Source organism: Symphalangus syndactylus, chromosome 19 (assembly GCF_028878055.3).
Source record: "Symphalangus syndactylus isolate Jambi chromosome 19, NHGRI_mSymSyn1-v2.1_pri, whole genome shotgun sequence".
Lineage (NCBI taxonomy): Eukaryota > Metazoa > Chordata > Mammalia > Primates > Hylobatidae > Symphalangus > Symphalangus syndactylus.
This window is the reverse complement of record NC_072434.2, coordinates 62,858,137-62,882,582: the sequence shown is the minus strand read 5'-3', so window position 1 is coordinate 62,882,582 and position 24,446 is coordinate 62,858,137. Positions and strand designations below refer to the sequence as shown.

The 24,446-nt window shown below is 34.4% G+C and overlaps 1 protein-coding gene and 1 long non-coding RNA gene across 9 annotated transcripts in view; one reads left to right on the top strand and one right to left on the bottom strand.

Annotated features, from left to right (window-relative positions):
• Positions 1–24,446, bottom strand: part of SPATA17 (spermatogenesis associated 17) — a 236,994-nt gene that overhangs the window by 83,134 nt on the left and 129,414 nt on the right. For 5 of the 6 annotated variants that reach the window (XM_055234603.1, XM_055234601.1, XM_055234600.1 and 2 more), the window contains 2 exons: positions 12,561–12,764; positions 4,783–4,931 (listed from right to left, as the gene is read on the bottom strand). In XM_055234603.1, coding sequence (XP_055090578.1) covers positions 4,783–4,931; positions 12,561–12,764 — 353 coding nt within the window. The remainder of the gene's footprint in view (positions 1–4,782; positions 4,932–12,560; positions 12,765–24,446) is intronic. The other variant, XR_008649683.1, reaches the window with a different exon arrangement.
• Positions 1,924–16,713, top strand: LOC129458610 (uncharacterized). Of its 3 annotated transcripts, XR_010114780.1 has the most exons (7): positions 1,932–2,070; positions 2,491–2,535; positions 4,806–4,982; positions 7,075–7,112; positions 10,205–10,302; positions 10,413–10,632; positions 16,608–16,713. It is a non-coding gene; the product is annotated as an uncharacterized lncRNA (long non-coding RNA). The 3 variants fall into 3 exon arrangements; XR_010114781.1 differs by lacking the exon at positions 7,075–7,112 and having other exon boundaries at positions 1,924–2,062; XR_010114779.1 differs by lacking the exon at positions 7,075–7,112 and having other exon boundaries at positions 1,934–2,070.

The window sequence follows — 24,446 nt, the reverse complement described above, 5'->3', positions numbered from 1 at the left end:
ATGCTGGAGGAGAAGGTAACTCACAAGTCTCTAGCTTGTGCAGATAGTTGGTGATGCAATTCACACTCAAGAAAAGATGCAGGAAAGTGTGTTATACACTGCATTTAGGACATCTGGTGGAGATACAAACAAAGATGGCAGTTGAAAATGTAAACCTGAAATGTAGGATCAAGATTGTACATATTTAAAATGGAAATCATTGGCATAGAGGGGGTAATTAAAATCTTTCAAGTAGAAGCAACCATTCAAAGATTATACAGAAGAGGAAGAAGAAGAAAGAGAGTATCGAATCCTTCTATCATTTTAATTCTAACCCATTACCTATTACCAAAGTTTTTGCAATATTTATCCTAATGGGTTTCACTGCATCTATCATATTCTTCTCAAATACATTTGTCTCACAATCAAATTTATATTCTTTTTATATCATCCACTTTCTCTAAAAAAAAAATAAATAATTTTCCATTACCTACAGGATAAACCACCAACTCCTTGGTCTTGAACTTTTTTGCAATTTTTCTTTCTCCTGCTCTCTAACATAAATATTAGCCTGTCAAATTGGTCTTGTCATTGTTCCGTCAACTTTTCCTACCATTGTTTTCCTTTTCATATCATCAGCCTACTTTTATCTACTTTCTTCTTTCCTCTATCAAAATCTCAATCATCTTTTGCAGGATCCAACTCAGTTCCTTATCTGTCAAGAACACTTTCCTAGATTATCAGACCAGAGAAAACTCGACATTTAAAAATATATACATTGTCTCTTACACACACTTGACCATTTATCAAGTACTTGGTAAATGTTACTAAAAATTTTGTTGGGTTTTCTGGTTGCTTTCAGCTATATAAGTTTCACGAGAGTAGAGGCTATGTCTAATTTATTCACTGCTATGTCCCTAGAGCCTGGAACTATTCCTGACATGTAAACATCTGTTGAATCAATAAATAATCCTTTTTATTTCTCACAATATCTAGATGAGACCTTCCCATATAAAGATTCCTTCATAATTATTTATTAATTGCTTATTTGGCTTCCTGGCTTCATAAGGATAGACATATGAGTGAGGGAAATAATTTTCTTTGAGATGGCATGAGAAAATTGAATGAGTTCCTTTAAAAACAAGAACAAATAAAGCTTTAAAATGATTTCCAAAAAAACTTCTGTAAACTATCTTCCATGTCTTTATTATTATTGTCCTATTTGCTATGTTTATTTTAAAGAAGATATGTAACTAACAGCTATAACCTACCAGCCTGTGATTATTAAGAAGCATTTTGTCATTCCTAATAACTAGGAATGCAATGCTATGAATTGTGTTCTCTCGAAATTTATATGCTGAATTCCTAACACCCAGTACCTCAACATGTTACCTTATTTTGAAATAGGGTCTGATATAGTTTGACTCTGTGTTTGCACCCAGATCTCATGTTGAGTTATAATTCCCATTGTTGGTGGAGGGATCTGGTGGGAGGTGATTGGATCATGGGGGCGGATTTTTGCCTTGCTGTTCTCATGATAGTGAGTGAGTTCTCAAGAGATCTGGTTGTTCAAAAGTGTGGCACTTCCCTCTTTGCTCTCTGTCTCCTGCCACCATGTGAAGATGTACTTGCTTCCTCTTCGCCCTTCCACCATGATTGTAAGTTTCCTGAGGCCTCTTAGCCATGCTTCCTGTACAGCGTTTGGAACTGTGAGTCAATTAAACCGCTTTTCTTCATAAATTACCCAGTCTCAGGTAGCTCTTTATAGCAGTGTGAGAACGAACTAATATAGGGTCACTGCAGATGTAACAAATGAAGATGACGTCACACTGGAGTAGGGTAAGCACCTACTCTAATATGTATGGTGTCCCTATAGCAAAGAAAAATTTGGACACAGACATAGACATTGGGAGAACACCACGTGAGGAAGGCAGAGATCAGAGGAATGCTTCTAGAAACTGAAAAACTAAAGGTTAATAGTAAACCTCCAGAAGTTAATGAAGAGGCATGAAGAGACTCTTTCTCACAGAGAAGGAACCAACTCCGCTGACACCTCCATCTTGGACTTCTAGCCTCCAAAATTGTGATACAGTACAATTCTATTTTTTTAAGCGTCCGTTTGTGGTACTTTGCTATGGCAGCCCTAGCAAACAAATACACTTATATTGGTATAATATAAATTATTATAAATTATGTAATACAAAATATAACATATAAAAAACCAATGTCTTTTAGATGCATAAAGAGAAGCCTTTAATGAGGTTAGGACGCTGTGGTGTAGGCAGAGCTGTGCTCATTGTCCTCCTCAACTTCTGGTTCTCCAGGCTAGGGGACAAAATCCAGCCCATCTTTGGAATCTGTGATTTCTTACAACTTTTTTGATGTCTTAAATGCAGAATTACATTTGTAGTAATACAAAGCATGTTAATAATTCTCTTTTATTAAGACCCTACTATGTTCCTGACACTTTATACTCATTTTCTCTATCAATCCTCATTACAACCTTTTAAGGTAACATTTCTGCTTCATCTTACAGACAGGAAAATAGAGTTTCAGGTAGGCTAAATTACTAACCTAAGATTATACTGCTGTTTACTGGAACTAAGATTTGAGTTCATATAGATCTAGTTTCAAAGTTCATACTACTTGTACTATAACACACTGCAATTTTCATAATGATATGAAAACAAAAGAGCTAAATGTATTAAACTCTCAGATATAATGCTACCCTTTGAGTCCTTAACATTAGAAATAAAAAACTCTACCTTTCTAGGTCTAGATAGCAGGTTCCTGATATACCACTTTTAACTCCTTATAGGTAAAGTTGGTTTTGTGGTAAAAGGACCCTCTGCATTAACAAACCATGAATCTTTGTGACAGGACTATACTTCACAGAATTAATATCTGCAATGATATAAAGCCTATATTTCTAACATGTCTTTTGTCACATAAGATAAAATAATGCATTAACTAGTATACAAAAAACAAAATGGTTTCAGAAGAAGCTATGAAAAAAAATCAGTGTTTCAATTCTAATAATGGAATTATCCTTAGGCTAAATACCAATTACTTAGCCTAGTTGCAAAAAAAAACATGATAGCTTTGAATCTATAAGAAATTTTTTTTAGCATCTCCAACTTGGTTTTTTTCTGATTGGTTGAAAATCTTAGAAAGACTTTGCAATCTCTGAAAGCCTCAGAGCAAAGGGTCATCAGCAACACTGTGGAAGTTGAAGATATGTACAAGTATTCCATGGAAAATACAAATCGAGCAACTTTCTTTGGGATAACATTGATAGCTGATCTTTCTAGGCTTACTAAGGAAAATAGTAAGAAATGATATCACAGTATGTTTAATATACAATGATTTCTGTAGAAATATCAATCAGATAATCAATAATCATCTCAATTATTTGAGCAATTAGTCATGCTATTTTATAAACCTTTGCATCATTGGAAATAGAAAAAGAATTCTGAGTAATATAACTCTTTAGATAATCATCACTAAATTTTATATTTTGCTTGGCTAAGTCTGAGAAGCTTTAATCTTCTACAACATGTGCGGTAAAATGAATCTAGCTCCTCAAAACTAATTGGAAAAAAAAGTTCCTTATTTTCTTACTCATCATATGTTGGGTTAACCCAATCAATTATTGAAAGAATCTGCTAAACACTCTACAGCTAATTATTTCACTTCAAGTAATTGCTATAAAGTGAAAAGCTTTATAAAAATTACTTGAGATGCCTGCCAATTTTGTCTTTGATATGTTTGTGTAAATGTATAATTCAAATAAAGCATATTTTATGTGTACATGTATATATATCTTCTAACTCTTAAAATAATCCAAAATCCACTACAATGGATAAGAGGTAATTCTAATTTCCTTCTATATCAAAAAACACTTTTAAAATATTTTATAATTATTATATAAATTATTACATAACATAATTAGCACATGTATTATGTAAATGTAATAAATGATTATAATTTTGTATGTTATATTTTGTATTACATAATTTACAATAATTTATATTATACCAATATTATCATTAATATTTAGTATTATAATGTAATAATGTCTTATTTAGCATATAAATAATATTAAAATATATTATAAGATACATTGTAAAGATAATTGTGAGACATTATAGAATAATGACAATCATACAAATAAAGCCATTTTAGATTTAAAATGGTCTATTTATAAGTTATCTATGACTCTATTGATGACAAAGTGTCTTAAGAGAGAGAAAGTGCCTGAGAGAAAGATGTCTGAATTAAGACCCAAATCCATGATGCTAATAATTTAAAATGATATATGCTATTAAATCATTCTTCATCTTTTTCAGTCATCTTCCTCAGTCATAAAGAGGCTAACTTCTTTATATCTGATTTATTAAAACTACAATGTTATGTCAATAGATCAAAATGATATTTAGTCCACGTTAAGAAAAATGTTTCTTCTGTCTTACTGGATCTTATTTTGGGCGTTTCATAAATATGTATGCTTTCACTATAGATAATTAAGAAAATTATCTTCACAGATACATAGATAGTGGTCATTTATCCTCAAAATGCCCATCTTTTTTTTTGTCTTTTGAGTTGTCAAAAGAGTTTTTGCCATCAATACTGACCTCATTTAAATCATTTCCATGTTGAAAAATTATTGCTTTGGAACAGGTCAAGGGTGGCTTTACCTTTTCTCACAAATAAAAGATTTTTTACAGTATTAGGAAATAGAAAAATTAGAAAATTTAAGGCACCAAATATGTCACAGCTATTTTTGTTAAGCTCGGAACTCACATATTGTCATTTACATTTCGCAGCCGTTCCTCTCTTCTGAGCTCCTCTCTGGCCAACTTTAATTCATCGATAGGTTCTGCCACCCGCAACGTTGGCTCCAAAGGCTTGTAGCGTTGTTCTAATACTTCGGTGATATCTCGGAAGGGCCCCTGACAAGACAGGATGAGGAACATATTTAATACGGGAGATTTTTTTTTGAGGTATTATTGATGACCAAGGCTAGTGAACATCTACAAAGTACAGCAGGTTTACTAAGTTATTTTTAAAACACCATTGGTTCTTCACTGAGTTAGAATATACATGACATAATATCACTTATTTTCAAGCAATGTTCTGTCAAGTAAAATTGATTACGTTAAAAAACTTTAAAATTAAACAGAAGTTTCCCCACTTACATCAAAAGATCTTCATGTTATAACTGATAAACTTGTTATAGGTTGCTTTGTTTTCTAATTTTACAAAGCACATTTTGTTTAGTATAATTAAAAAAAGAATTGTCTCCCTTTTTGAGTAAATACAAATATTAGGAAAAAATTCTAAGCATAGCTTTCCAACAGCCCTTCTATAAATAGAAATAGGAGAGCATGTGTTTTTTCATTAAGTTTAAAATTTTTTGGTGAATGTCAAATGTCACATTTAATAGGCAGCCTCCTAAACACAGAAGAACCATAACTTTTATTTATTTTAAATGTTATTTATTTAAAATTCTAAACTCTATTGTTCAATTAATCTGATACCAATAGCAACCTTTTAATGACACAAATACTTAGCAGAGGAAAGTCCACAGCTGCACTGTGAAAAGTAACTTACAACATATCCTGCTTTCAAGTTAGTTGTTATTTATACTAGTTACTAAAATTCTCTGGTTGTCTAATTAGTATCATATTAGGCACAATACAAATCAAAGGCAGCTCAAGATTTTGCTGTGCCATTAATTGCATATTGGTTGTTTTTCATCACTATTGTATAGGAGAGAAGTAATATTAAATGGACAAAGATTTCTAATCAAATTCCTTATTCTTAAAAATATCTTCTTTAAATAGGTTATCACTAACAAGACACAGCTGGAGTTCTGCAAGCACTGAGTGAAGACTGTGGGGCTAATAAAAAGAAATGATTCACGCCTCATTTATGTTCACTTATGTTTTACATTAATAGAAACCAATAATAGGAACCAGTTACCATAAAAGTCATGGACCGTAAATAACACAAATGGCAAATAAGTATCATCTAGTACTTTTCACAGCTGGACAGGAGGATTGCTATATTTGAAAGTAGTTAATGGATTTTTATTGGAATTTTACTTTTTAAAGATACAGTAACATGATTCCAAGTCCACTATTAAGAAATCAAATGGGACTTCTGTTTTTTTTCTTATTCTTATTCTTTTACTTTGACAGAGTCTATGACCTAAAAAATTAATATTTGGTTTTATGACAAGGGGCAAACTATTTCTCTATGCCGATGTTCATCATATGTAAAATGGAATAACTACATCACAGAATTTCTCTTAAGATGTGTAAGATAATATAACACCCTTACCATGTACCTAGAGCACAGTAAACACTCAAAATGGTTCCCACTACATTGTTGTTATTATTATTACCATCATAATTATTAGTTTCAAGAAGAGTTTTTAAAAGGTTTTGAGCAATAGTAGCATCAAAGAAATACACAATGGCCCAAGGCTATGACTTTGAAGAGACCAGCATTCACAAGGAGCAATGGTCTTCTTGGTGGCCATGCTATGCCTTCTAACCTTTGTTGATAAGCAAACATAACACGTATCTACTTGTAGGCTTACTCTACTATTGTTCTGGAACTTATTAGTTCCAATGAGACTAGAAAATGAAAGAGAAGAAGCCCTGCTTAGGATTAGAATGAAAGTAAACTCAGTCTTCCTTTTGGGTTCACTACCACCTTCATGATCTCTGACCTTTGTGCAGTCATGTCCATGTCCCTATGTCTTTGCAGTGCCTGGTCCATACATTTATACCTCAGACAATTAGCGTCTTGTCTTTGAGTTCAATAGTCTTCCAGCTCCTTGGTTAGTGAACCTGACACCAGCTGTCAAGTTCCTCTTACGTCAAATTTTTGTTGATTTATATTTCTTTTGAAAAACTGCCTTTTTTGGATATCAGGCAATCATCTATCCCAGTCATGCCTATAGTGACATGGGAACCCAGGTTTTGTAAATATATATCTATATTTATATATCTGTATATCTATGTGTACCTTTCACCTATCAAACTTTAGATCTGCTGATTGTATTTATTTCAAATTAATCCCTAGAATACCTAGATCATCCAAGACTCAACTTGACCCTGCAGGTATTTCTGGACTCTTAGCTATGGTTTTTCAATGTTTAGTTTACGTTGCCTCCACCTAAGCCCTGGTTATGAGAGTCAAATATATTTATGTTCTGCTGTATTTTTCATAATTCATGTTATTTATAGTCATTTTATATGTTTAAGCTTAATTATTAAAACCATAAAATTGTCCTAGATGTTTAAAAAATTCACCTGGCAAGTAGAGCTACTCTGATTAGAGTACAAATATTATCATTTGGGCATAATCTTAAATGTCACCAATGAGGTATATAGTTTTTTATTATTGGGTAACACACAGGAATATGGCTCAGAAAAAAAAAACAAACAAAACAAAATGTAAAACAATCCCATTTTGGGAAAAAGAAAAAGAAGAAGGGAAAGAGGAAAGAAAAAAGAAGAATGGTGAAGAAAAGAGGCAAAGGAAGTAAAGAGAGGAGAAGGTGTTAAGAAAAGATGACAGAAGGAAGATTGAGAAGGAAGGAAAGATAAGAGAATGAAGAATAGGGCAGTGGGGATGACATGGCCAGAGGAAAAGGAGGAGGAACTTAAAATAGGGAAGGAAGGAGACAGAAGAAGAAGGAAAGAAAAAACACTGAAAGAGAAAATAAATAACAGAAGAGAAGAGAATAAAAAAGAGAGAAAGAAAAGAGAATATATTAGTAGGGATCCTTATTTTGTAGCATGCTAGATAAATGTAATTCAGGAGTATATGTGTGTATACATATGTAAGTATACATATATACATATATAAGTACATATTTTTTAAATTCCGCCATATGTTTATATACTCTCTATATAAACATATATATTTCTCTCTTTCCATACACAGACACACACACACACGTTGTTTTACAAATGTGTGTATTCTTCTATTTTTATACTTATACCATATATATATATATCTTCCATATGGGCTGATATACCATTTATACATAGATATTTTCCATATACCTATACATCATCCATACATTATTTCTATATATGTACCTTTCGCCTATGCATTCCATACATACTAAATACACTTATGTATATAGGTATATGTGTACATAGAATGGTATGGAGGAAGAAAGCCATGTAAGGAATGAAGATGGTTGTACAGAGGTTGTATTGAGAAACAGAGATGAAGAATGAATACTGACAAGTGTAGAAGAAGACACATCACTAAAAGTATATTAAAAGCAGGGCAATAAAGCAAATGTAATAACATTATAAAACACCTATACCATAATATTATGTTTAATGGTTAATGTTGTGAATATTGTATAGTGTGGTAGTTTGGTTCAGATGAACTTCATGGTGTTTCCAGCTCAGAAATATTTACATGCCCTTATTTTATTCATACCATGTAATTTTCACATTTCCTAAAAAGCTGTATGCAAAATTACTCTATGAATGCCATGTAGTACCAATAACCATACAAATGAATATAGCATGCAACATGGTTTATTATTATTATTATTTTTTGGGATGGAGTCTTGCTCTCTCACTCAGGCTGGAGTGCAATGGTGTGATCTTGGCTCACTGCAACCTCCGCCTCCCAGGTTCAAGCGATTCTCCTGCCTCAGTCTCCCAAATAGCTGGGATTACAGGCATGTGCCACCATGCCCGGCTAATTTTTGTATTTTTAGTAGAGGCGGGGTTTCACCATGTTGGCCAGGCTGGTCTCGAACTCCTGACCTCGTAGGTGATCCACCCGCTCCGGCCTTCCAAAGTGCTGGGATTACAGGCGTGAGCCACCAAACCCAGCCGCAGTGTGGATTATTAAAAATTTAAATATGCAATGTTACATCTACCTTAACTGCTTTTGAGCAGTTAATACATTTAACAGACCGAACACTTAATACATATGCAATGGAAATGCTAGAGTTATTATTTTCTTGATAGAATAATTAATAAATTTAATTGCTTGTTGATGCAATGTTATATGTTATATATGCAATGTGATGATTACTTACACTAATAGAAAAATGGTAATGTACATAATTCAAAATAGCAAAAATTCAGTTATTCATAATAGAAAATTCATTTTATATTTACATTTAAAACTATTTTAAATGCTTTCACTAGAATATTGATATAACTCTTATTTAAAAAGGAATAATAAAACCCTACTGTGAAGATATATCCCCCCCAAAAACTGAAAATTTTCCTACTATCTCTCTTTTGTCCCCTTGCTGACTCCACTATGCTTGTCACTCCATTTTAGTGAAGAAAAGAATGATCAGATTCAGATAAATGGATTAGTTTACTAGGTAATTGAGAATGCTGATACATGGGCCTGGCGTGATGGCTTATTCCTGTAATCCCAGCACTTTGGGAGGCTGAGGCAGGCAGATCACCTGAGGTCAGGAGTTCGAGACCGGCCTAGCCAACGTGGTGAACCCCTATCTCTACTAAAAATAGAAAACTTAGCAGGGCATGATGGCAGGTGCCTGTAATCCCAAATACTCAGGAGGCTGAGGCAGGAGAATCGCTTGAACTAGGGAGGCAGAAGTGGTAGTGTGCTGAGATCCCTCCACTGCACTCCAGCATGGGCAACAGAGCGAGACACCATCTCAAAAAAAGAATACAGATATAAACAGAATATCACAGGAACTGAATCAGAGATGAAGAAAAAGAGAAAGCAGTCCAAGGGGGAAACTGACTATAGATTTTCAAGTATATTTTATAGCTCTTTCTCTAAGATAGTATAAACCATCAGTTAATAGTATTAATTATCAGTTAGTAGTTTTGAGAGAGCAAAAAAGAAGATACAAATAATGGGAATTAAGGATGCAATTATAGAGAATGGAAACGCAACATATATCACAAATAATTACAGCAAAGTGGGAGATTTTTAATGAAATAGAATGCAGGGCTATCTTATTGCAAGGATGATTCAGTGGTTGAGCGTATAAAAGGCAGTCTCTAAGATGACCCCCAAGGGCGCCTGCCTCCTGGTATCCACACTGTTGTGTAGTCTTTTGCCCTTGAATATAAAATAGACTTACTCATTTCGAACATGGCAGAAGTGATGGGATGTCACTTCCAGCATTAGCTTTATAAGCCTGTGGCTTCTGTTTTGAAAGCTGTCTCTCTCTCTCTCTCCCTAGGATCACTCACCCAGAGGGAAGTGAGCTACCATGTTGTGAGGCAGCTCTGTGAAGATGCCAATGTGAAGAGGGGCTGAGGCATGACAACACCCAACCATGTGAGTGAGGGAACCAACCAAGAGGATCTCACTGCCCACCTATCCCCACCCTCCATCTGAGCCTTCATATGAGATCATGGTCATGGTTGACATCTTTTTTTTTTAAATAGAGACAGGCTCTCGCTATGTGGCCCAGGCTGGTTGTGAACTCCTGGGCTCAAGTGATCCTCCCACCTCACCCTCCCAAAGTGCTGGGATTATAGGCATGAGCCACTGTGCCTGGCCTGGCTGACATCTGGACTACAGCATCATGAGAAAATTTGAGTAACAGGAACTCACCAAAGGCTGTACCTAGAATGGCAAACCCACAGAAACTGTGAAGTAACAAATGTATGTTGGTTTAACCCATTAGATTTTGGAGTAATTTATTATACAGCAATATAGATACACAAGGGCACGCCTATGCAGGGAGCTAATGGTCAGGAGTTCTGGGAGTTTAACTGTGTGAGCCAAATCTAACACAATGTAGTTGATACTACACGGTGGCAGCGTAATTATTGATTGGGATGATAGACCTGTGGCTCTCCGGGACTTTTAGGATGGTGACAATCATCACTCACCCCACCCCACTCTACCCTTTAGCCTCAGGAAGTCATTTGCCAAACCTGTTGTACTACAATCTAGTTATAGTGAAGATTTCCCATCTCTACTATGAGTCTTGCTTTGTTTTGAGCTGTCTCTAATTCTCAAATTTACATTTTTAAAATTACTCAAACCGAAGTTATGTTTAAAATGGCATATAAAGACATATAGCATCAAATGAGAGGTTAAATTCAATAAAATTGATAATACATATATTCCCAGCAACAACAGGTTATAACAAGTAGTGGTATAACAATATTTTTACATAAACAATCTAGATTCTAGGAAATAATCCATGTTTTAACTTCTTATCCATTATAACAAGATTTAATGCCAAAGAAGTGTTTGTTCACTTCTTTGGTATATATTTGTAAATTACTTTATGTTTATTATTTAAAATTAGAGTTGCAAAAAATAATTTTCCTCTGGTCAAAAAGATGGAACAAAACAATAATCTATATAGATAGATAGATAGATAGATGATAGATAGATAGATTATAGACTATATATATATAGATAGATAGATTGGTCGCCAGGCTGGAGTGCATTGGCACGATCTCGGCTCACTGCAACCTCCGCCTCCTGAGTTCAAGTGATTCTCCTGCCTCAGCCTCCCGAGTAGCTGGGACCACAGGGTGCGCCACCACGCCCAGCTAATTTTTGTATTTTTAGTAGAGATGGGGTTTCACCATGTTGTCCAGGATGGTCTTGATCTCTTGACCTTGTGATCTGTCCGCCTTGGCCTCCCAAAGTGCTGGGATTACAGGTGTGAGCCACCGTGCCCAGCCCTATATTTTTAAAAAGCAAGACACTATAACAGAGTAGAGAAGGAGCCCATAGAATGGGAGAAAATATTTGCAAACCATGTATCTGATAAGGCATTAATACCCAGAATATATAGAGAACTCCTAAAACTCAACAACAAAAAACAGCCCAATTCAAAAATGGGCAAAGGACTTAGAATAGACATTTCTTCAAAGAAGACACACAAATGGCCAATAGGCACATAAAAGGATTCTCAACATCGCTAACAATTAGAAAAATGCAAATCAAAACTGTAACAAGAATGTGGAGAAATTGGAACCCTTGTGCCCTGTTGATGGGAATGGAAAATGTGTACAGATGCTATGGGAAATAGTATGGCAGTTTCTCAAATAATTAAAAATATAATTACCATATAATCTGGCAATTCCACTTCTGAGTATATTCTTAAATGAAATGAAAACACAGTCTCAAGAAGATCTTTTACAGCCATGTTCACAGCAGCATTATTCACAATACATAAAGTGTGGTCGCAACTCAAATGCCTATTGGCAGATAAATGGATAAACAAAATGTGGTATGTACATAAAATAGAATATCATTCAGCCTTAAGAAAGAAGGAAATTTGGACACATTCTGCAACATAGATGAACTTTAAGAACACTGTGCTAAGTGAAAAAAGTCATGTCAGGGGATGGGGCAAAGGGAAATGGAGAGTTGTTTAGTGGGCATAGTTTTAATTCTACAAGATGAAAAGAGTTCTAGCGACAGCTGATTGCACAAAAATATGAATGTACGTAATCCCACTAAACTATATAGTTAAAAATGGTTAAATTAAGATAGTGTTATATAAAAAGTGCAAAAAATAGCAAGAATAAAATTAATGACAGAATTCTTATATAGCAAATTAGTACCTGACATTGCTTTCTATTAATAGGTGGTAGAATTTCAGACCGAGGAAAAGAACGGGTGCTTGTACAAGCTAGCCAGTCAGTAAGGCTGGTGGAGTCCTTCTGCTTAACTTTAGGTCTTCGGTGTGTTAAAGGCTTTGCCTTTTGTAATTGCAACTCCCATGGATCAGGCTCTTTTCTGAAGGGTGAATTGTATATTCCTGGAATCTAAAGAAGAAGAAAGCAATTTTGATTTTTATCTTTAATTTTCAGATGAAATAAAAGAAAGATACAGTTGTACCATGAAATTTTTTCTTATGTTTAAAGAATATTTTAAACTACCACTGCGGTTCTTAACCAGAGGTGGACTTCAGATTTACCTAAGGAGATTTTATAAAATACTCATACTTGTCTTTACTCTAGATCAACAATTTCAACATCTTTCAGGATTGAGCACTAAACATTTTAAAAACTAGTGAGCTCAAGTTCCTATCTGTCACACAGCCCTTTTATATCACTATACTTAAGAAAAAATTACAGTAAGACCCTAAGCCATTCATTTGTATTCTAACTATATGTTATGTATATTTAACTATACGTGTAAGTCATACATTCACTCATAGGAAGTCAAATACACAATGCTTGAACAAGTTTCAGGTACAAAATATGTACTCAAATATTTGACTGATTATTTTAATTATTATTCATTACATAAGCTAAGGGCAGCTATCTTGACTTTTGTACTTTAATAATCAAATTGGTATCACCTATAATGCTATAGGTATCACCTATAATATAGGCTATAATACTATATTATACATCACTCAAAATAACATCCTGTATTTCAAGAGTTGTATTCATGTGGTTAGGTGCTATGCTTCTGTAGTGTCATATTATCCTTGCTGTTCTATCAATGACTTTGTCATGTACTGCATCAAAATAGTTAAGAGTACCTACCACACGATAGAGGTTCAATAGATGTATGTGTGACAAATGTTAAGTCAAATTTAGCAGTGTCCACTTTTGAAAATTTAATGTTGTTTGAATATACAAACTGCATAGAATGAAATTTTGATGGTATTATATTTTAATGGTATTAGATACCAATGTTTGATATATGGTTTCATGAAGCCTTATATTAAAATATATACACATATGTGTATATGTAAATATCATACACAAATGCGTATTTAAAAGGAGAAGTTACATTTGAAAGGGCAATATGACTTGTTTGGTGTCTTTGCAGACACTCTGGACTATATATTAAATGTATCCATTCTTACTAAAAATGTGATTTCTCTTATGCCATCAACATATCTATAAACATTCCTGTTTGCTACATTTACTTCATGGAATCAGCAGTTCCAAAGCATTAACTAAGATATCTGTCTTCGAAAAACTAAGAAAAGTTTAAATTTCCAGCCTAACTCAGCAATAAGTGTTAACCTGTATCAAATACCTACCCAGGCTGGAGTCAACGTCCTATCCCAAATGCAATATCCTATTCCAAATGCAACATCCTATCCCAAATGCAACGTCCTATCCCAAACGCAACGTCCTATCCCAAACGCAATGTCCTATCCCAAATGCTTCCTTACTATGGGGATAACACCACAACTCCTATCACATTACACTGTTTCAAAATCATATTTGCATGTATGTCTTCCACAAGCTAGAAGTTGGAGCACAGAGAGCCTGTTCCGGGTATTTTTGCAACCCCAGGGCCTAGCAGGGTACATGGCACTTAGTAGGCATTCAATAAATGAATGTTAAATGCTCATCTAGAATAACAATGCACAGTTCAGAAAGGCCCATGAAAACCTCTATTTCACTCTTGCTTTCCAAAGCAACATAAATATCTGAATAAAAAGTTTGAGACTTATTTCAAAACCATATTGACTGCTTTCAAAGAATATACAGATTATACCATTTTTCTCTTTTTTAACAGAACAGTTTCAATTTGCTTTAAAACACACTGTCAAAGACCTACTTGAGTCACGTCCAACTCAAATTTTCCTATTTTAAAATTGGAGACTAAGTTTTATTGGATACAAAGCAGTTAATGTAAATGCATTTAAACATTTAAAAATATTTTTGTACTGGCTCTTCTTTGAGATTTATTCTCTATTACAATTGACACAAGAAAAACACTGTGTGGAAAAACATTAAAGGCAGTTATATAAACCATTTTTAATGTTGTGTTAACATGTTCTCACTATAACAGTAAGTATAGACAAGGTAAATACACAGACAATAGCTTTCCATGGACAGTAATTTTTAAGTGGATGGCAATTATAAAGATAATTTCTAGGGTGATTTTCTAAGATTAGAATTTATTGATTGTACTAAGAAAAAAATAAATGTTATATTTTTAAAAGACTATTGTGACATAAAGTATAACTAAATCTACAGTCTATAAAAATGATATGAGAATACCATTCTCATCAGTGACCATCTAATAAACTGAAGTCTGTTAGTTTTTTATTAACATTGCTACAACCTTACAGATTAAAATGGTAAAATACATACAATTTAGCTAGATTATAATTTATCATTTGAAAATATCTACCTACCTGAATAACTGCTACCAGTTATTAACTTTACCCCATTAGAAATCCTCTTTGATCTCCTTGCACATTTGCATGCACGTGTATACATAGGCTAGATGGGAAATGCAAATGGATCAGTAGACATGATAGCTTTCTTAAATTATATTTTGCAACCTATATGGAGACCTCCTCATGTGTATTCTCTTTGCAATTTAAATCAAATATAGATAGAAAATATATTTTAATTGAATTTCAAATGTATCATTTAAAATCTTCAAGGTGTCAGTATTTTAGAAATTAATTTAATACATTTGCTAAGTTATGTCAATAAAAACAGTCTAGCACTCCCACAATCCCTATAGCAAGCAAATACCCTATTTATTTATATTGATACAGTATTCATTTACTTATTATTTCTTTAAATAAATACAACAACCTTAACATACTATTGTCTCAATTGCCATATTTCATCATTAGTAAGCCACTTGTGAATAATGGTTTCTTGTTGATTTTTAAAAATATTACTATGAGTCACAAAAGACAGGGTTAATCCTCAGGGACTATGGCATATTTTTCAGTTTTCACATTTTTCACAACTTGGAAGGGCTACTGCCAAGCTAGCTTTGGGGACTTCATTTTCAGCAATAATTTTCTAGAGTGACCAACACTATGGGGAAATCTGTGCTAACTGTTTAAAAAAAAAAGAAAAAGCCTACAACTGAGTTATTTGCAGTACTGTCATGCTAACATTCAACTCAATAAGACCCAAGAAATCTCAGGAGACGACTCTGCTAATAGCTTCTGACTGACCTCCTTGCATCAGGCCCGGCTGCTGACTGGTGGCCCAGTGGTGAATATGGCAAATGAGGTGTGAAAGCACTGATTTTTTTTAAAGGCTACGATTCTGACTCGTCAAAAGGCAAAAAAAAAAAAAAAAAAGAAAAAAAATGGCAATGAGTTATATAATAGATATATATTTTTCTTGAATTCCCCCCTTCAGACTCTCCATCATGGGAACTTCAGCATGACCTAGAATGTTAATTATGTCAGGTTGAGCAACGAGCAAATGTACCATTTGTTACCCAGTCACCCTTAGCATTACATTAATATTTTGAACCATTCCATATTTCCAACAATCTATCAATTGGTTCTTTTCTTCTCAGCTTTTATTCTTATACTTAAGTATTATGTGGAAAAGTGTTAAAACGGTACAAGTGATTTGAAAAGAAATGGATATACTTGTTTTATTTGGAGCACCTACTATTTTATTCCATGAAAAATGTTTTTTATGGCCATTTTCCACTCATACACTGACCTTTACTTTGTAATTGCCTGGGGGAAGCTATAGTCTAATTTTTTTCTCTTCTCTTTGTTACCAAGGTGTACTTTTAAAACAAGTTTCTATGAAATAGGAAGAATAAGACACAGGATAGTGTACACCTACAATTCCCAGATCACAATTACTAATGTTCTAATTTCATATTTTACCATAACAGAAATAACAATTTCTCATGATTTCCAGGGAACTGCTTATTCCGGGTATGAAGAATGATTAAGTATTCAGGATAGATGGAAGAATTCAAGTTTTACTTTTACAAATGACAATTACGCAGCAAAAAGGAGTGGCTGACCACAAATAGGAATAAAATTTAAAACTATTTTCTTGCCTCTTGATAAAAATTTCTGAATACCACGAGAGAGAAACAGTTTCTTTTTTTTTTTTTTTTTTTTTTTCTTTTTTTTTTTATTATACTTTAGGGTTTTAGGGTACATGTGCACAATGTGCAGTTTTGTTACATATGTATCCATGTGCCATGTTGATTTCCTGCACCCATTAACTCGTCATTTAGCATTAGGTGTATCTCCTAATGCTGTCCCTCCCCCCTCCCCCCACCCCACAACAGTCCCCGGAGTGTGATGTTCCCCTTCCTGTGTCCATGAGTTCTCATCGTTCAATTCCCACCTATGAGTGAGAACATGCGGTGTTTGGTTTTTTGTCCTTGCGATAGTTTACTGAGAATGATGTTTTCCAGTTTCATCCATGTCCCTACAAAGGACACGAACTCATCATTTTTTATGGCTGCATAGTATTCCATGGTGTATATGTGCCACATTTTCTTAATCCAGTCTATCGTTGTTGGACATTTGGGTTGGTTCCAACTCTTTGCTATTGTGAATAGTGCCGCAATAAACATACGTGTGCATGTGTCTTTATAGCAGCATGATTTATAGTCCTTTGGGTATATACCCAGTAATGGGATGGCTGGGTCAAATGGTATTTCTAGTTCGAGATCCCTGAGGAATCGCCACACTGACTTCCACAATGGTTGAACTAGTTTACAGTCCCACCAACAGTGTAAAAGTGTTCCTATTTCTCCACATCCTCTCCAGCACCTGTTGTTTCCTGATTTTTTAATGATGGCCATTCTAACTGGTGTGAGATGGTATCTCACTGTGGTTTAAAGGAGGTGTGTCTAAAATATGTTTGGGTTCTATGTTTTGATCACATTTGCTTTTAAAAAATGATATACTAAGCCAGTAGGGAAGAGTAGTAAAGATCTCTCTCTAATAACTAGAAAAGTACAAGTGGGCCAAAGAACTGTGAATGAAATATTTGCTAGGGTAGGGACTGACCAATGTACTTCATCATAATTATCAGGACATACTACTGCCAGAGGATTTATAAAAATCCCACTCAGCAAATAATTGCCCTGCTGTTAGGAGATAGTCAGAGTGTTAACACACTGTCACAATCTAGCATTTAGTAAGATATTCTATATTCAATTACTCTTGCTAAGAACTAAAAGGAAACATCGTCATTTCTCAGCCACAGCAGTTATTTCAGACAATAGTTAACCCTCAGATATAGTACCCCAGAAGGAATAAGAATTTCATGGAAACATTAGGGATTCACAAAGGATACATCTAGTCAGAGCTTATCTACATAAAGAAATATTTTTAAAAACTATTACTGATGTCAAATGCTTTTAGTCTTCTTTGTTTTACTTTAGTTAAGAAGGAATTTTTTAATGTTTTGAGCCATACTACAGAGTGGGGTCACATTAAATGTGGATCCCAGAAAGTTGAAAAAGTAACTTGAAGGGATCATTTGGAGCTCTTCCAAGAACTCAAGCCCTAAAGAACACCATCAAAAGGGGCATTTCAGCCAAGGTCACGAGGTTGTTTGTATGTTTATTCTAAGACCATTCTTCCTGAGTTCCTCAGGGGTGCAGATAAGTGGGTATTTGAAAAATAATAACTGCATTCAGCTTGAGTTTGTTTGGAGAAGTCTGGAACTCCTCAGAGGGATACAGTGCAAGGGGAAAGCAGATCTATTGGAAAATTCACCATTAGAAGGTTCTCCTAACTATAGTGCTATACCATCTTTATTCTGGAACACATTTGTTTTTCCTCATGTATTTCATATACCAAAGGTACACTTTGATTTTTTTTTCAAATGATAGAAAATAAGCATTGCAAATGAAATATTACCTTTGATGTAGCTAGTTAACTAAAATGTATATCTTTAGCAATCATTTTGATATCTTCATCCATATGTTCATACATTAAACATCCTAATGAAATGTTTATCAGAATGAAAAAATTTAAATAGAATACTGAGAAAGGGTCCACCTTGCTAGATCCAAAATAGGCACAGAGGCAAATAAAAAGTTATCACTCCCATTAAGCTCTTCTCAGTGGTGGGGGTGGTTGGGATTAGGAGAGCGGTTTTGTGATTGACTATTATATAACTAGCCAGTAGTAAGTGCCCTCTAATAACTGTTGAAGAGGTATACATCAAAGGCTGCAGTAAATGTATATGTTCTGTGTAAAAAATATTCAAATTTGTTCTAAAGATGGGTAGAGCTGGCCAGGCACGGTGGCTCACATCTGTAATCCCAGCACTTTGGGAGGCCGAGGCAGGTGGATCACGAGGTCAGGAATTGGAGACCAACCTGGCCAGCATATTGAAACCCCATCTCTACTAAAAATACAAAAAATTAGCTGAGTGTGGTGGCTGGCACCTGTAATCCCAGCTACTCGGAAGGCTGAGGCAGAAGAATTGCTTGAACCCAGGAGGTGGAGGTTGCAGTGAGCTGAGATCACGCCATTGCGCTACAGCCCAGGTGACAGTGTGAGAGTCCGTCTTAAAAAAAAAAAAAGATGAGTAGAGCTTTGCAATAAAGAAAAGAAAGGTATTCAAGACCAATATAATTATTAAAAAATAAAGACATGGTTGTGGGAAACCATATGCCTCTGTTAAAGAAACATGAAGTTGGCCAGTTTAAGCATGAGGTTATTATTAGAGGTGAGCTTGTAAAGATTGGGGTCTATTCTAGAAGGCTGAAAATTTGGACTTAATTCTGTATAAAATGATAATCTCTTGTTTTTCACATCTCCTTTATTTATTTTTTTGAGACGGAGTCTTGCTCTGTCGCCAGGCTGGAGTGCAGTGGAGCGATCTCGGCTCACGGCAACCTCCGCCTCCCTGGTTCAAGTGATTCCCCTGCCTCAGCCTCCTGAGTAGCTGGGTTTACGGGTGTGTGCCACCATGCCTGGCTAATTTTTTTGTATTTTAGTAAAAATGAGGTTTCACCATGTTGGTCAAGATGGTCTCGATCTCCTGACCTTGTGATTTGCCTGCCTCGGCCTCCCAAAGTGCTGGAATTACAGGCATGAGCCAGTGCGCCGGGCCCACATTTCCTTTAAAAGGTAAATTCAGAAAAAAGTCTGAAGCAGGCCATACTGGTGTGTGAAACTTGAAGATGCAGCCTCTGTGGAAACACAGGCAGTTAAAGAGACAAATCAGGCATCAGAACCAGTCTCAGATATGGCAGGAATGTTGTAATTATCAGACCAGGATTTATCATAACTAAGATTAATATGCTAAGGGCTTAATGAATAAAGTACACAGCATGCAAGGAAGATGGCCAATGTAAGCAGAGAGATGGAAAACTATTAAAGAACCAACACTGTAGCAGAAATGAAGAATGGCTTTGATGGGTTTATTAGTAGATTGGACATGGTTGAGGGAAGAATCTCTGAACTTGAGGATATGTCAATAGAAACCTCCAAAATGGAAAAGCACAGAGAAGAAAGTCTGTTAAAAATGAAACAGAATATCCAAGAGCTGTGGGACAAATACAAAAGGTGTAACATATGTGTAATAAAAATAACATAAGGGGAAGAGTAAGAGAAAGGGACAGAAGAAATATTTAAAGCAAGAAAGACTGGGAATTTACCCAAACTGATGTGAGACACCAAATCACAGACCCAGAAAGCTCAACAAAAATCAAGCAGAATAAATTTTAAAAAGAACAAAACCACAGTAGGCAAATTACTTTCAATCTCAGAAAATCAAAGATAAAGAACAAATCTTGAAAAGACGCAAAGAAAAAAACACCTTACCCTAAGAGCAAAGTAAGAATTTTACGTCCAATTTCTCCTCAGAAACCATGCAAGCAAGAAGAGAATAGAGTGAAATATTTAAAGTTTTAGAGAAAAGTGCCACCAGCCTAGACTCTACCCTATAAAATTATCCTTCTAATATAAAAGAGAAATAAAGACTTTCTCAGATAAAGAAAAATTAAGAGAATTTATTGCAAGTAGATATGCCTTACAAGAAATATTAAAAGGAGTTTTCAGAGAGAATGAAAATGAAATATCACAGTGTTTTCACTTATAAGTGTGAGCTAAACATTAAGTACACACAGACACAAAGATGGGAACAATAGACACTAGGCCCTATTTGAAGGGGAAAGAAAGGAGAAGTGTGAGGGCTGAAAAACTACTTATGAGATACTATGCTCACCACCTGGGTGATAAAATCATTTGTACATTAAACCCTAACAACCCACAATTTATCCATATAACAAACCTGCATGTGTGCCCCCTGAATCTAAAATAAGAGTTGAGAAAAGACAAGAAAAAAAAAAAAAGAAAATGATATAGGCCAAAAAGTCAGATCTACATTTTTTTAAAAAAAGGAAGATCAGAGAAGAAATAAATCAAGGTAAAATAAAGCCTTTTATTTTTATTACTCTTAACTGATCTAATAGAGAACAGTTTGTTCAAAATAATAGCATCAAGGTATTCAATTATGAGCATATGCATATAAATGCTTATGTATAAGTATAATAAATGACAATAATAATACAAGAGATGGGATGGAGAAATGATAATTATTTTGTTATTATAAGGTACTTGTACTACCTATGAAGTGGTATAGTGTTACTTGAAAGTGGAGTTGGATGAGTTGCAAATGTGTATTGCAAACTTTAGGGCAACTACTAATTTAAGTTAAAAAAAAAGAAATGCAGCTTACATACTAAGAAAGTAGAGAAAATGGAATCATAAAATACGCAATTAAAATCACAAAGGACAGAAAAAGAGTGTAAGACAAAATAAGAAGCAAAGAACAAGGGGTGCAAATGAAAATCAATATCAAATATGGTAGATATTAATCCAACTAATATCTGTATCTAATATCAATAATCATTTTAAACATTAATGGTCTAAATACATCAATTAAAAGATAGAGATTGTCAGAGTGGATAAAAAAAGAAGACCCAATTATAAGTAGTCTAAAAGAAACCCACTTCAAATATAAAGATGCATATAGATTAAAAGTAAAGGGCCAGAGAAAGATATACCAGGCTAACAATAATAAAAAGAAACTGGGAGTAGCTATATTAATTTCAGGTACAGCAGACTTCAAAGTAAGGAAAATTATCAGGGATAAAGAGGGGTAATACATAATGATAAAGCACTCAATTTCCCAAGAAGACACAACAATTTGCAAAGTGTATATGCCTAGCAACAAAGCATCAAAATATGTGAGGCAAAATCTGATAGCTGTAGGAAGAAATAGATGAATCCACTATTATAGTGGGAGAATTCAACACCTCTCTATCAGAAATGACTAGAGTCTTCTCAGACTCATATAGAACACTCACCTAAACACTCACATAGAACACTCATCCTGGGCCATAAAACACATCTTAACAAATTTAAAAGAACAGAAATCAGACAAAGTATGCTGAGACCACAGTGTAATTAAACTAGAAATCAATAACAGAAAGAAAGCTGGAGACCTCCCAAATACTTGAAGATTAAACAACACACTTTATCACATGGAACAAAAAAGAAACCTCAAGAGAAAATTATAGATTTTTTGAAATAAATTAAAATTAAAATATAGCTTATCAACATTTGTGGGATTCAACAAAAGCAAGGCTTAAAGGAAAATTTATTGCATTGAATGCATATATTAGAAAAAATATATAAAATCAAAAATCTAAGCTTCTATATTAGGAAACTGAAAAAAGAATAGCAAATTTATTCCAAGGCAAGCAGAAGAAAAGAAGTAATAAAAATTAGAGCACAAAATAATAAAATTGAAAACAGAAAATCAATAGAGAAAATCAACAAACCAAAAGCTGGTTCTTTGGAAAGATAAATGAAATTAATTATTCTCTATCCAGGCTAACAAAAAAAAGGAAAGAAGATGCAAATTACTAATATCAGAAATGAAAGGGAAGACATTACTACAGATCTCACGGATATTAAAAGGGTAATAAAAAGGAATATTATAAATGACTCCATGCCCACAAATTTGATAACCTAGATGAAATGGACGTATTTCCATTTCATCTCAACAGTGGGAAATTAGAATCTTTATCCCACTAAGATCAGGAACAAGGCTAGGATGTCTCCTCTCATCACTTCTTTTCAACACTGTACTGGAAGTTAAATTACTGGAATTTAAATAAATTATAGAATGGGCAAAATACCTGGACACCTCCCCAAAGAAGATACACAGATGGCAAATAAGTATATGAAAAGATGGTCATTATCATATGTCATTAAGGAATATCACTGTATACCAACTGAAATGGCCAAAATACAGAACACTGATACCACCAAATGCTAGCAATGGGTGTGGAGCAACAGGAACTCTCATTTATTGCTGGTGGGAATGCAAAATGATACAGGCACTTTGGAATACAGCTTGACAGTTTTTTACAGAACTAAATGTACTCTTACCATACAATCTAGTAATTGTGTTCTTATATATTTACCCAATTGACTTGAAAACTCACATCTGCACAAACACCTGCACAAAAATGTTTATAGCAGCTGTTTACATAATTGCCAAAACTTGGAGGCAGCCAAGATGTTGGATAAATATACTGTGGTACCTCTAACAATGAAATAATATTTAGCACTAAAAAACAATGACTTATCACACCATGAAAAGACATGCAGAAACCTTAAATGCATATTACTAAGTGAAAGAAGCCAATCTTAAAAGGCTGTATGACTCCAACAATCTGACATTCTGGAAAAGAGAACACTTTGGAGACAGATAGTAAAAGGATCAGTGGATTTCAGAGGTTGTAGGGAGGGAGGGATGAAGAGGCAGAGCACAGGAGATTTTTAGGGCAGTGAAACTACTCTATATGATACTACTATGGTGGATATATGTCATTATATATTTGATAAACCCATAGAACATACAGCATCAGGAATGAAACCTAATGTAAACTATGGACTTTGGGTGCTAATGACATATCCATGTAGCTTCATTAATAGTAATAAATGCACCATTTATTGGATGTTGGATGATGCAGGATGTTGACAGTGGGGAAGGGTGTGCATGTGTAGGGGAAGGCAGTATATAGGAAATTTCTGTGACTTCCTATCAATTTTTCTATAAATCTAAAACTGCTCTAAAATATAAAGCCTATTTTTTAAAAAGTAAATGGCACCACCAGCTCCTCAGCTTCTTAAGTCAAAAACCCGAGAATCATCCATGATGACTACTGATTTTCCCCTACCCCATATACCCAACCCACTAACGAGTTCTATTAATTCTAGCTCCAAAATACATCTTGAATGCATAGGCTTCTATTCATATCCATGGCCACCATCCTTGTCCAAACAACTATAATATCTTTACCGAAGTGCTTCACACTTACAGGTTCTCTCCATCTGCTGTGCTTACCCCCTATCTGCAAGGAAGTCCAAGTAATAAAAATAAAACAAGTATTTTAGTTCCTTAATAAAAAGCTGTCATTAGCTTTTCAATGCACCTAAGAAGATCTCATAAATCCTTAACAAGGCCCATTCTTTTCTGTTCCAACCTCATTTTAGCCACTCTCTCATCCCTCACTACACAGCAGCCACATTTTTTTTCCATTTCTTCAATACATGCCAGTTATATCCATGACTCAAACTCACCAAAAATGTTTTTTTTTTCCATCTGCTTATTTGCCTGGCCAAATCACACTCATCCTTAAGAATTCACACTAAATATCATTTCTTTAGAAAGACTTTTCATGACCCACACACATTCTAA